Source organism: Poecilia latipinna, unplaced genomic scaffold (assembly GCF_001443285.1).
Source record: "Poecilia latipinna isolate Pla-1442-1.1 unplaced genomic scaffold, P_latipinna-1.0 Scaffold3455, whole genome shotgun sequence".
NCBI classification, from domain to species: Eukaryota; Metazoa; Chordata; class Actinopteri; order Cyprinodontiformes; family Poeciliidae; genus Poecilia; species Poecilia latipinna.
Genome location: NW_015116071.1, coordinates 1 through 12,711, shown reverse-complemented (window position 1 = coordinate 12,711; position 12,711 = coordinate 1). Strand labels below are relative to the sequence as shown.

General features: G+C 38.8%; 2 protein-coding genes across 6 annotated transcripts; one reads left to right on the top strand and one right to left on the bottom strand.

The window, feature by feature from the left end:
* Positions 1 to 1,179: 1,179 nt before the first annotated feature.
* serpinh1b (serpin peptidase inhibitor, clade H (heat shock protein 47), member 1b) lies at positions 1,180 to 4,899 on the top strand. Of its 5 annotated transcripts, XM_015023930.1 has the most exons (8): positions 1,185 to 1,287; positions 1,678 to 1,709; positions 2,571 to 2,714; positions 2,850 to 3,042; positions 3,157 to 3,427; positions 3,514 to 3,612; positions 3,701 to 3,933; positions 4,020 to 4,899. In XM_015023930.1, the coding sequence occupies exons 3-8, from the start codon at positions 2,596 to 2,598 to the stop codon at positions 4,320 to 4,322; spliced, it is 1,218 nt and encodes a 405-aa protein (XP_014879416.1). In that variant the 5' UTR covers positions 1,185 to 1,287; positions 1,678 to 1,709; positions 2,571 to 2,595; the 3' UTR covers positions 4,323 to 4,899. The 5 variants fall into 5 exon arrangements, with proteins under 5 accessions (XP_014879413.1, XP_014879416.1, XP_014879415.1 ...); XM_015023927.1 differs by lacking the exon at positions 1,678 to 1,709 and having other exon boundaries at positions 1,180 to 1,287; XM_015023929.1 differs by lacking the exon at positions 1,185 to 1,287 and having other exon boundaries at positions 1,310 to 1,709.
* A 2,550-nt stretch (positions 4,900 to 7,449) lies between these two features.
* On the bottom strand, positions 7,450 to 12,544 carry LOC106941014 (retinal guanylyl cyclase 1-like; the record flags this gene model as incomplete). The annotated part of the gene is made up of 9 exons (XM_015023924.1): positions 7,450 to 7,898; positions 8,902 to 8,987; positions 9,077 to 9,171; positions 9,263 to 9,361; positions 10,359 to 10,533; positions 10,618 to 10,810; positions 10,893 to 11,056; positions 11,149 to 11,297; positions 12,395 to 12,544. Coding segments are annotated over 9 exons (1,184 nt in total), but the record flags the coding sequence as incomplete, so codon positions are not given.
* Between the last annotated feature and the right edge of the window lie 167 nt (positions 12,545 to 12,711).

Sequence of the window (12,711 nt, the reverse complement as noted above, 5' to 3'; positions counted from 1 at the left end):
CCATGCCCAAGGCTCCAAAAATTTTTATTAGGTGAAAGCATCTGTGAAAAAAAAAAAAAAAAAAAAAAATCAATGCTGGCTGTTTTTTTTTTTTATTTTTTATTTTTTTAGCTTGACTCTGGGACAATTTTCGTCCCCTAACTTTTGCAGAATCTTCTGGAAACCTCCGCAGACACATCACTATGAGAGAGAGAGAGAGAGAGAGAGAGAGAGAGAGAGAGAAAACACTGACATCAACTGGCATGTCAAGACCATTTGCAAAAACTGTAAAAAAAAAAAAAAAAGAAGACTATCCAGAGGACTGGCAAATTGGTGACGTTTCTTTGTGCATTAGATTGATATTTTAAGCCTTTTTTTATTTGAATGAAACACTGTGAAAAGATCCTTTGTCAAACTTTTGGTAGATATAAATACTGAGATAATACATCAAGTTAGAAGATGAAAGCATATTTTGCATTAAAATCTTGTTGCATAAAATAAGAAATGGGGGTTCAGGTTTAGGACACGTCAGCCTGCTGCTCCATTTGCTCCCCCATCCTGCAGCTAGCAGCCGGGATGGAGAGACGTGGCAGTGTGGGGGTGGGGGCAGGACTAGAGGCCTTTGCAGCTTCCCAGAGGGGTATATGCAACTGAATGAAACTCTTGAAGTTCTAGAGATTTCCATTTGAAACCAGAGAGAAATAAATAGAAAAACCGCAATAAAATTCCAACTTTTTCCCCCCCCGCTGATCTTGAAAACAATGTGCCAACTCAGAAATGTCCTATGTATGTCTATAAAGAGGCGTTGTTCAGGAATGATACTCGGTTCGCTTGAATTCGTATCACACATGTATACGTGTATAAAATAGGCTTTATTGTTTTAGGAGAAGATAATCAAATCTTTCTTTTATTTGCACAATTTCACCCAGTGATGAAATCAGGGTGAAATATTGAATCAGCACACTACATTAGGACTGACACAGATCAGCAGCTATTGCTGAACACAAATCAGATTTTTCTTCCTGTTTGTGTCTACAGATATCTTTTGAAATTTTTTTTAAAGCTGATCCCAGATCAGTGCAGGGGAGTTAACTTCAGCCCTTCCAGCTCTCTGGGTCCACCCTGTGATTTCAGTGGGGGGACGTCCCATTCCCAACTTCCTGAGCAAACATAGACATCCTTATTTGAATATCCCATTCCCATCTTCCAGAAAATTCTCTCTAAGGATATATAGAGCCGGGGAGAGTCGTGCCTTCATGCTACCCACCGGACGCACCCGATCGGAGAGACTCTGCGAATCTGTGCCAGGTGAGAATAAAAAGATATAAACATATTTGTTTCCAGGGAAGGAATATGGACAGTGAATCGACTCCTTTGTCTTCATGGGTTAACCTTACGGCAGTGGATTTGTCTTACTTTTCAGCTGTTTACTCTCTTTAAAACTTAATATTTTTATGCAATCTGTCCCAAAATACTGATGCGCTCTTTTCATATTTAACCAGATTATGCACATGAAAGTGTTTCGATGAGATGGGGTTTAGAAAATGAGTATTTCTGCTTAAAAACAGAATCAAGCCTCAGATAAATTAAATGGAGTGAAAACGAAGCATGCATATCAACACAGTGTTTGTCTAAGAGCCTGAAAAAGTCCCACTTTTTACTCTGTGGAGATTACGTCCTCAACCTTTTGTCTTTCAGAATGAAAATCGCAGACATGAAAACATCTCAAGGTATCCATAAGTGAAGTTAATTCATGTTGTGCCATAAATGTGAGACCATAGAGATGCAGAAAACATCTCTCTGGAAAAAGAAACAGGATGCTGGTGCAGCTGGTTATTCAAACCTTCAGGCTATTTATCTGAGTGATGGAATGAGGAAGGCAGAGAAGGAAGCTCTGAGTCACAGACTTTGGGGACTGAAAAAGTAATTTATGGGTATTTAACTGACTGCATAGATTTGCAGCAGCTTGCATTAATTGCAGCTCATCCAGAAAAGTGTGAGGCATCATATTTCAGCCTTCGGTCAAAGAGAAACATGACTCTAAGGGGCCGTCGCTCTCAGCTGTACCCCTCATTGCTGCTGACGTGGCAACGATCATGCCTGCTTCTGGAAGCTTTCCAAAGCTTCTCAGTGGGCTGAACCAGCCCTGCTGCCACAGTTTCCTCCCTCGCTCCAAAGTACAAGTTTTTCACTGAAGCTTAATTGCTTCCTGCTCAACAGTTTTTATGATATTCTTGCTATTGGAATACAAAATTTGACAGTAAAACTGCTGGACTAGTATTCGGGTCTTGTTAGATCAGGTAGGTTCCACAAGCCTTCCAACACATCGACTTTTGATTTTTTGTGTCGACTCCAGGGACATTTTACAGTTTTAGCAGATAGACTAACTTAGATCAGGTTTTTTTTATTGTTGGAACTGTAAGCAGAGCTACCTTATGAACCAAAGGTCCAGTTCAATCTGACTTTAATGCTCTGAAGAGTCCAAAAAAATGGTGAGATTGTGAAATTTAGCGTGATATCAAATGTTTTTTTCTATCTTACATTTGGTTACCTTTAACCCTCTTTCTTCTTGTTTCTTTTGTTGCTTGCAGTTTGTCACACTCGAAGTGAAACAGGATGTGGATGACCAGAGCTGTTGCTCTCTGTTTGCTGGCCTTCGTGGCCTCTGCAGAAGACAAGAAGCTGAGCAGCCATGCTAACACGCTGGCTGACAACAGTGCCAACTTGGCTTTCAGGTTAGCTATGATTCAAAATGAGGCCGCAAAACAAATTAGCAAAATTGCTGCTTAAATCATTTCCAGCATTTTGAAGCCTAAGTGCCATTTTCTTAGAAAATGCAATTAATGTGTTTTTCTGTTCTTTTAATCCAGTTTGTACCACAAGATGGCCCAGGATAAAAATACAGAGAACATTGTTGTTTCTCCTGTTGTTGTGGCGTCCTCTCTGGGGCTGGTTGCTCTCGGTGGTAAGGCCTCCACTGCCTCCCAGGTGAAAACTGTCCTCAGTGCTGACAAACTCAAGGACGAGCACCTGCATGCAGGCCTGTCGGAGCTCCTCTCTGAGGTAAACAATGCACAGAAGAGTACATTTTAACTTCTCATAGTCAAAATAAGGTTGTGTTTGAGGTCAGAGCCTCTAAACATTTGCACTAAGCGTTCACATTTCGCGTTTTACCAGGTGAGTGACCAAAAGACCCGAAACTCCACCTGGAAGATCAACAACCGCCTCTACGGCCCCAGCTCTGTCTCCTTCGCCGATGACTTTGTGAAGACCAGCAAGAAGCATTACAACTATGACCACTCAAAGATCAACTTCAGGGACAAGCGGAGCGCAGTGAACTCCATCAATGAGTGGGCAGCCAAGTCAACAGACGGCAAGCTGCCAGAGATCACCAAGGATGTGCAGAACCCAGACGGAGCCATGATTGTCAACGCCATGTTTTTCAAGCGTAAGTGCACACAGTGTTAGGGCGTGGCCGCAGATCCCATCTAAACCCTTCCCAGGTGTGAAACTGATTTTCTTTTTAACCCACAGCTCACTGGGATGAGAGATTCCATGAAAAGATGGTTGACAACCGCGGGTTCCTGGTTACCCGCTCCTTCACTGTTGGAGTTTCCATGATGCATCGCACAGGTGAGCATTGCCATCTCTGCTTGTGATCTTGTTGCGTCTTCCCAGCTGTATCCTCACATCTGATAAGACTTCTGATGTCTCCTTCCAGGTCTCTATGACTTCTATGAGGACAAAGAGAACAATCTCTACATCCTGAACATGCCTCTGGGCAAAAAGCAGGCCTCCATGATCCTCATCATGCCGTACCACCTGGAGCCCCTGGAACGCCTGGAGAAACTGCTGACAAAGAAGCAGGTAGACACTTGGGTGAGCAAGATGGAAAACAGGGCCGTGGCAATTTCCCTCCCCAAGATCTCACTGGAAGTCAGTCACAACCTTCAGGTACATGTTTCAGTCAGTATTTGCATCAGAGAATTTTATAATAAGCGGTCAATAGAGTCTTAAGCAGTTGTCTTTTCTTCCTGTAGAAATATTTAGCTGAGTTGGGCCTCACTGAAGCGGTGGACAAATCCAAAGCAGACCTCTCGAACATCTCAGGGAAGAAGGACCTCTACCTCTCTAACGTCTTCCATGCTTCTGCCCTGGAGCTGGACGTGGATGGAAACCCTTACGACACAAGCATCTTCGGCACAGAAAAGCTGAGGAACCCTAAGCTCTTCTACGTAGACCACCCCTTCATCTTCCTGGTGAAAGACAACAAGACCAACTCCATCCTGTACATCGGCAGAGTGGTTAGACCCAAAGGGGATAAAATGCGTGATGAGCTATAATGATAAAGTTGTGAACCATGCTGGGTAGATTTAATACTTGTGAATTTCTGTCAGGAAACTGTATTCATGAGTGTGTGGATGTGTTTTTATTGGCGTGATTGTTACCTCAGGAGCACATTCCAATACACAATCTGTGGACTGGATTTCTAAGTAGACTAGTTTTTGACACTTTGAGCTTCGGAAGGCAAAACACACAATAATCAGCATCAGTTGGCTCAAATGGGGACATACTTATATTAAGTATGACAATTTTTATTTTTTAATTTCCAAACCTGTTTGGCCACTGATGGTATTACCATGTTCCCTGTGCTTTTTCTTGCATTATCTTTAATGTTTAAAGAAAAAAAAAAGATCTTTGCACAAGTTTCAATTTGCAGCTCTCATTTATTTCTTTATTTTGCCACCACCTTGCACTGAAAGGTGGCAGTATGTGGTGCTGAATTCATTATCATTTTCCAGCAATACCCAGTCATCGTGTCATTGTAGATATTTCCACAAGAAGCTGTTGGAATAGTGTGACCATGTATTAATGTTTTTTTTTTTCTTTTTTTTTTCAATAAAACAAAAGCAAAAAAGATTTGGCGTGTCTGTTCTGCTTTTTGAATTCATCATTGAGCACCATTTCTTTTTTTTTTTTTGAAGTGTAGTCACGGTGTGCATTCATGCTCCAAATGTGAGATAACAATCTTTCCAGTTGGCTAGAGGTCAAACATTCCTCTCTAGTCTGGAATGCAGAGATTTAACAATGATGGCTCTCTCTTCTTGCACCGCTAATCTACCATAGATACATAGACTTCTTTCTAACCACTCCTACCTTCAACAGCACACTCAGTGGGAACTCTGTGGGAAAGTCCCAGATAGAGGAGAGACATGCATGCACTGCAAATAATAGAGTGGAGTGCAGGACTCTCATGGTGATTGGGTACATTTCTCACAAGGAGTTCAAACAAAGAAAAAAAACGGGATTGTGGCAGTGGGACGAGTGTAATAACCCCCCAGATAAAGATATAACCCAAGTCTTACTTCTACATCACAGTAACACTTCGTCAGAGAAAAGTTTACTCCTTTAAAACAAATCGGCGCTTGAGCTTTACCATGATAAAGAAACATTAGCAAACTTACAACGATAAATGCAACAGCACCTCCTTGTGGTGATGAATGGTAAAGACTATTCATTTATGTGGACAAAGTGATACAAATCAATGGTTTATTTGTATGGTAATTATTTACATGTAGATTTTTCTTCGTATTGCAGAGATCAGACATACAACATTCAGATAATTACACACTATACACATTTATCACAGACTTTGCTGTCATCTTTTTTTTTTAAATAAAGCACATTAAGCTCATCAGCCTACAAGGATTGTTGGAGTTTGAAAAAAAAAAATCCTTTTAAAGGTATTGTTGAATTTCTTTATGATGACATCTGCTGCAAGGTTAGGGCTTAGGCAAATCAACATATTTAAGAATGCTCTTCTTTTGTCCAAATTACTTCTTTCATCACTGATTTTTGTTTTTACTTTAAAATGATTTTATTTTATCAACAAAAGACATTGATAACATCCATCTAATCTCTTATGGAAACATGACACATTACATTGAATTGTATTTGTATGTTTTCCTGACATAAAGGAGAAACTTATTGAAACTTTAAATCTGAACCATTGTTTCAAAACACTTTAAATTAGTCATTTTCCAAATGCACGACTGATGCAAACTGAACAGGAGTGTTACTCTTAATAAAAGCATAAAAGTGATTTTATACAGAAGCAACAAATTCACTGCAACTACAGGCAGAATTTCCCAAGAACGATTATTAACTTCAGCAAATTTTTCACATTTGCTCCTTGAGAAGAATGAGGAGGTTTTTTTCTAACCTTGCTTCAGCGGCACAAATGCTCTTGCTCAGGCCACTATTCTGAGGAGAAGCAACTCACCAATCAGTGTTACTGATTTGGTTTTAAAAAAATAAAAATAAAAATAAATTAACTGAGCAAAGTAATTTTGGGAAATTTATCTGAGAATAAACTCCTTAGGACCACTGATAATATCTATCAAGACTTTAAGAAAAGAAAACAAAAACTAAAAAGTTACTTCCTTGTCATTACAGAATCACATAACACTTAAACAATTAGGTAATTTTCTGAAAGTTAAAGTGCAGACATCAAGCCTTGCAATACCAGCTTTCTCTGGGAGATCGTTGCTGAGCTTTGCAAAGCATTTGTCTTCTTAAGGGACCTCAAGATTTCAAAGTAAACACTATTTTATGAAAAAAAAAAATCATTTTTCTGTCAGTGCCTTCCAAAAGCTGACCTCATTTCTTTACTGTAATCTATAGTAAGTGTTGTTACTGTAAAAAGCTTGTTGGAGGGTGCAAATTCAATCTTGGTCCACTCCACTGCAAACAAATAAAATTAGCAAGGAGGATTTTTTTTTTATTTTTTTTTAAATAGTTGATTTTACACAATAGCAGCCGTCGCCTTCGCATAATAATAATAATAATAATAATAATAATAATAATAATAATAATAATAATAATAATAATAATAATAATAATAATATAAACCGCTACATAACAGGCTCAACTCTGTACCTTGACTAAAAACAGCTTTCACTGAAACATTTCAGTTTGAAATAGGCGTTTGGGGCGTTCAGTCTTTGGATGGATGAACCTTCGGTTGCCCTGACGTAGTGGACCACGCAGTGGCCAGTGATTTCAGAGAGGATTGAACGAGTTCAACCTTCATTAAAGAGCGAGTACTTGTTGGCAGCAGGTAGGCAGCCAGGTGATGTGACCATTCTCATTACATTAGCACCGTCATGTTCTGCTGTGCTGGCTGAAGGGAGATTAGCCAGTCGATGAGCAATCCTCTTAAACAAGTCTGCATTAAGCCACATTGAGAGGCTGGGTGCTGCTTTCAGCCCTGCGCTTGCTCCTCCCGGCTTTTCTTCTCTTTCTTCATCTGGATGCCTCGGTCCTGTGCTCCTCTGTAGGTCCTTTGATTTATTTGCTCCTCTTCCTCTCACTGATTCAGATATTTTTTGTCCACTTGCCTATTGGCCTTGCGGAAATGAGTCTTGATCTCTTCTGTCACCATCTCTTGCCAGTTGTCCCTAGTTTAACAGAAAATGTATAGTTGAAGCCTCTGTTGTACAATGCAACTTATTTTAGGAAACAGATTGGTGGGAAAATAAGACACACATAAAGTACTATTACAAACAACAAATGAAAGAAATGAAGGGGAAATCTGTCAGCCAACACAAAAGAGAATGAATGCAGTAAACAAGCCCTTCCCCCAATCCACTCAAGGAGAAGAGGAGGAAGGCGATCAGATCAAGAGATTAATGAGATTATCAATCAACAAGATTTGGAAATCAATAACAGGAAGTTGTGGGTGTGGAGACTCAGGATGCAATCATATTAAAGCAACAGTAAAACAACCACAGCACAACACCAGGCAGCATGCTGATCTATACCTCCTGCATTTGACCTGAGACCGTCAAGCCTTTTTCTCGGCTTTCTTTCTCCTGTACGCAGCTATTTCCTCAGGTTTCAGCCCATGATTGTCTTCCCTGTTGACAACAGCAGTTTGGACCAGTCCAAGGTTTATTGGAGACAGTTATGAAAATACAGTGCCTTGTAAACTCACCAATACCCCTAAATGTTTTGTTCACAACATGTCATATTACAACCATAAGCAGCTTCTTCAGGCCATTTGATATTATGCAATGCAATCATAATTTAGAAGTAAAATAATGCATTCATCCAATGTCATTGGGGCCATTAATCGAAAAAAAAAAAAAGTCAATCCAGAGATCCAAAGCTCAGGTGGAAGAATCTAGAGACAGGATAACTGCTTTTTAAGTCATAACCTCACAAATCTGGGTTTTAAAGAAGAGTGACAAGAAAAAAAAAAGCACATTTGAAGGAAGCTGTAAAAAATCTTGTTTACATTTATGCCGTAAGCTACATGGCAGACACAGCAAACATGAAATGAGGAGACAACAATTACATTTTTTGGGCTACAATTTAAACATTACTTATTGTTCAATGGAATTATTCCGATAAAAGTGCATTTATATGTTTGAATGGGCCAGTCAAAGCTTGGACCGTAACCCAATTGAGAATTTTTGACTAGTCTTCGATTAGTTGGAGAATTGATGTTCTCCAACTAATCTGCAAAGAAGAAAGGGTAAATATTTTACTACCTATGTGTAAAGCAGAGGGAAACATACTGCAAAAGGCAACTGTAATTGTAGCAAAAACTGGTTCTACAAAGTATTGATTCTGCAGAGCTGCATACAAATGTACCCCATTTTTTTTCCAACATTTGTCAAAAATACATTTTTAAAAAAACTAAAACTAGTTATCATTTTCTTTCCAGTTCACTATCTTTGTTTCTCTTTATTTCAGTGCAACACACAACATCCCAATAAAAGGTTTTGCAGTTTCGGGTTGTAACATGACAAAGTGAGCGAGTTTACAGTGAAATGTTGCTGGCGTTGTTGCTCATATTATATGTTTCTCATTTTGATAAAGCAACGTAAAACAGTGCTGTAAGATAAGAACTCTTACCCTGGTCTTATTTCTGGTGGTTTTGGCAAAGGTTTTGCAAAGTTGGTTTTCCCGACAAGCCAGTATGTCTCCTCTATACCTTTACCCTGCAAGTAAGGAGCAAACAGTTATCTTATCAGGTCCATTGTAAAAGCAGTAGAAATAATTATTCTGGGACATTTTCCACGTTTGTTACCTTCAGCTCTGTCTTGCCTCTAACGTCTATTTTATATCCATCATTAAGAGAACGCAGGATCTTCACAGTGCTACAATTTACATGGATTCTATAAGCTGAGAGGGGAAGAAGACATTAAAAGACTGAGGTAAATGGGACATACGACAGAGCAGCACAATGTTGAGTAAATGTGTACGGGATACTGACGCAGCCCGGTGGATTCCATACGAGAGGCAGTGTTGACGGTGTCTCCAAAAAGGCAGTAGCGAGGCATGGTCAGTCCTACAACCCCAGCAACACAGGGCCCTTGAGGAAAAAGAACAAATGGACAAAGTAAACCAGCAGAGAGAAGGGAGGATGTAGAAAAAAGAAACACTTCAATAACTCCTGTACAGTACAGTTAAAATGAACCCTTGAGCCTGTTTGAAACAGTGATTGAGCTAACCATTGTCTTTAAGGTCTTGGGATAACTGACAATGAGTGTTTTAAATCGCTCTGAAAGAAATTTGGTCCATTATTCTTCGCATCGCTATTTTAATTCAAATAAACTGGAGACTTTTCATGCATGAGCTGCTGCTTCAAAGTCCTGCCACCACATTTCAATCTATTGAAGTCTGGACTTTGAATATCTTCAACCTTATTTCAAATCAACAGCAAGATGCTTGGGACCTGGATACTCCTGGTTTTAAATATGCCTTGCCTTTGTTTTGTTGGATGTTCCATAAAGAATGTTTTGGAATGGATAAAGCAGGTTAATATCAAGCTTCCCAAAGCCATACAGAAAGTGTATGCACTCCACCATACAGTAAATGCAGTCTAGCACTGCGTAGGTAGAGGAAAGCCACTAGTTCAAGCTTCTACATTTATTTTTAAACTTGTTGGATAATCATTCCAACATGTACAAAAATCTTTTAAAATCAATCACAAAAAGTCCAAAATTAACATGAAATTAGTGCACATGATGATTTCATAGAAATGGCTGATGGCACTGTTATTAGACAACAAAAACTGGTTCAAACTTGAGTACTTCTTAATCAAGTCAAAACCAAACATCTTCCAGTGTTATGACGAATTAAGCAAAAGTATAAACACACAAGTCATGCTGAAATTATGAAACACTCATTTTTGATAAGTATTCTTAATCTCCTCGATTAAGCTAATGCCTGTATACAAATCCTGTTCAGAAATGCGATTGTTTTTTAATGTGAATTTTGTAGGACTCAAACTTCAGTTTCCCAAAGGAAAATACATATTATGTAATGTTTTCAGGGTCATTAGTCAGCGCTGCTTTCTTTAAGCCCACCTGAGTGAATTCCTATTCGTATCCTGACGGGCACGTCTGGCATGTGTCGCATGTGGAATGAGCCCACTGAGCTGAGGATGTTCAGAGACATGTTGGCGATCTCTGCGGCATGCTTGTTGCCATTCCTCTTAGGCAGACCCGATGCTACCATGTAGGCGTCCCCAATGGTCTCCACCTGATCAAATTCACAGATAAGCTAGTGTCATTCCATGTGAACTTCATGCAAGCGATGCGAACAAACTCAACATAATTCTCTGACCTTGTAAACATCATGGTTGCTGAGCACAGCATCAAACAGCGTGTAGAGGTCATTCAGAAGGTCAACCACTTCAATGGGGTCACTGAGCGAGGAGATGGTGGTGAAACCCACAATGTCACTGAAGTAGATTGTCACCTGGTCAAAGTACTCTGGCTCCACTGAGGCGCCCGTTTTAAGAGCCTCAGCAACAGAACTGGACAGAAGACATAGGGACACATTTAAAGGAAGTGTAGCAAACACTTACAGTGTGCGAGTGTGTCGCTTCGCTAACTCACGGTGGGAGCATCTCAGAAAGCAGCTTCTCCGTTCTCTGCTTTTCCACCTCCAGCTCCTCTGTTCTCTCTCTGATGAGATCCTCCAGATTAGAGCTGTACTGCTCCAGCATTCTCAGCATGGAGTCAATGATATTGGTCTTCTTGCCTTTGTTAATGATCTTGAACTGTTTCACATAGAAAATGAAATGTATTTAATGGGTTTGATGATGTTGAGAGATTAGATAACTGGAGCAAAGGATGGTATGCAAAAATTCACCCTGTCAAAGATCTCGTCAAAAGTTGGTCTGCGGTCAGGCTGTTCGCTCCAGCACTGCTTCATTAGCTGAATACATTCAAGTGGAGCCTGATCCGGTGCGACTGTGGGACGGCACATTGGTGGAGGTTTTTTTACTTTACGGATGATTTCTGGGCACAAAAAAAAAAAAAAAAGGAAACGGGACACATTTGTTGTATTTTGAACAGAGGCAATATTTTACTAAATCAGAGTGCTGCAACTTGACAGCCATTCAAATCAATTAGAAAACAGTGGAAAATATGATGCAACAAAATGCAAATGTTTTAATTTAGGTAAGTTCTACTAAAAACACCAACTGAATTCTATTCAACAGGTTTCGATCTTTTACCTTAAACGTTTTAAGTTTAAGCTCTGACTGTAAATATAAGCAAATTAAGGGGGGGCTATTTACTTGTAGTGGTTTTCCTGTCATCTATAGATCAGCACATATCTCCCTGTTTTGAATGGCATGCTTTCTTCTGTTTCCCCTTCTTAAAAAGCTTATATAAATGAGGTCCTATGTGAGATTACTAAGCAAAAGTTCACAAACACCGATTCATTTTTAAAAAGCAAAACATTTAATTAACATTCTTCATGTATTTCATATTGAATGGGTAGGCATTCATGCATACAGATGAGTTCATAAATTTAAACATAATGTGTGCAATGATTCTAAATTTATCAGTGTGAAAATATATCTGGAATAAAAAACATATATTTATCCAAGGTCTAGAACACGGTACCAGTAATTTTGCAGGGGACAGTTCCATATTCATTTTTGGTGTAGTTTTGCAACTAATATTTGCTAAAAACTGATTATTTACAATCATATTTTAAGGGAAATTACAAATGGTATGATGCTAAAGCTTCGGTTCTAGTTGGTAAATTATATCTAACACCCAACTCTCAAAAGTCAAAAGGTCAAAAACTGTTGTGCTTAAGTTTGAGATCTTGCTTCATGTACAGTTAGGCAGCTTTTTGCATATTTCCAGCTTTCTTCTCAAAAGACAAGCATTTTGTTAAAAAAAATAAATTGTTAAATAGTTGGGAGGAACTAATGTGAAGATAAAATTTGTTGTGCAAACAGTTTAAATTATTCTTTTCAAATTCTTGTATTCAGTTAAGATGCATAGAACAACAACACAACCAAACTGATGCGCATAACAGATACATGTGATACAAAATATGTATTTGAGTAATGGAGCAGACCGATGCTCTTTGGACAAACCTTCAGGGGGTAAATCCAGCATGCAGTACGGTGGCCCTCTCACTACCACCTCCTGAAGAATTATAGAAAAACTATAAATATCTCCTTTATAAGTTCCTTTACGGAAATTTGTATGGTCTCTCAGGAACTCAGGGGCTGTCCAGAATAGCTCTGAGAAAAAAGAAAGAAAGAGAAACACTCATATGTCATTGCAGTTATATATCAAATAAAATATATTTTATTTGATAAAATAAAATATATTTTTATATATTTTATAATATATAAAATATATATTTTATAATATATAAAATATATATTTTATAATATATAAAATATAT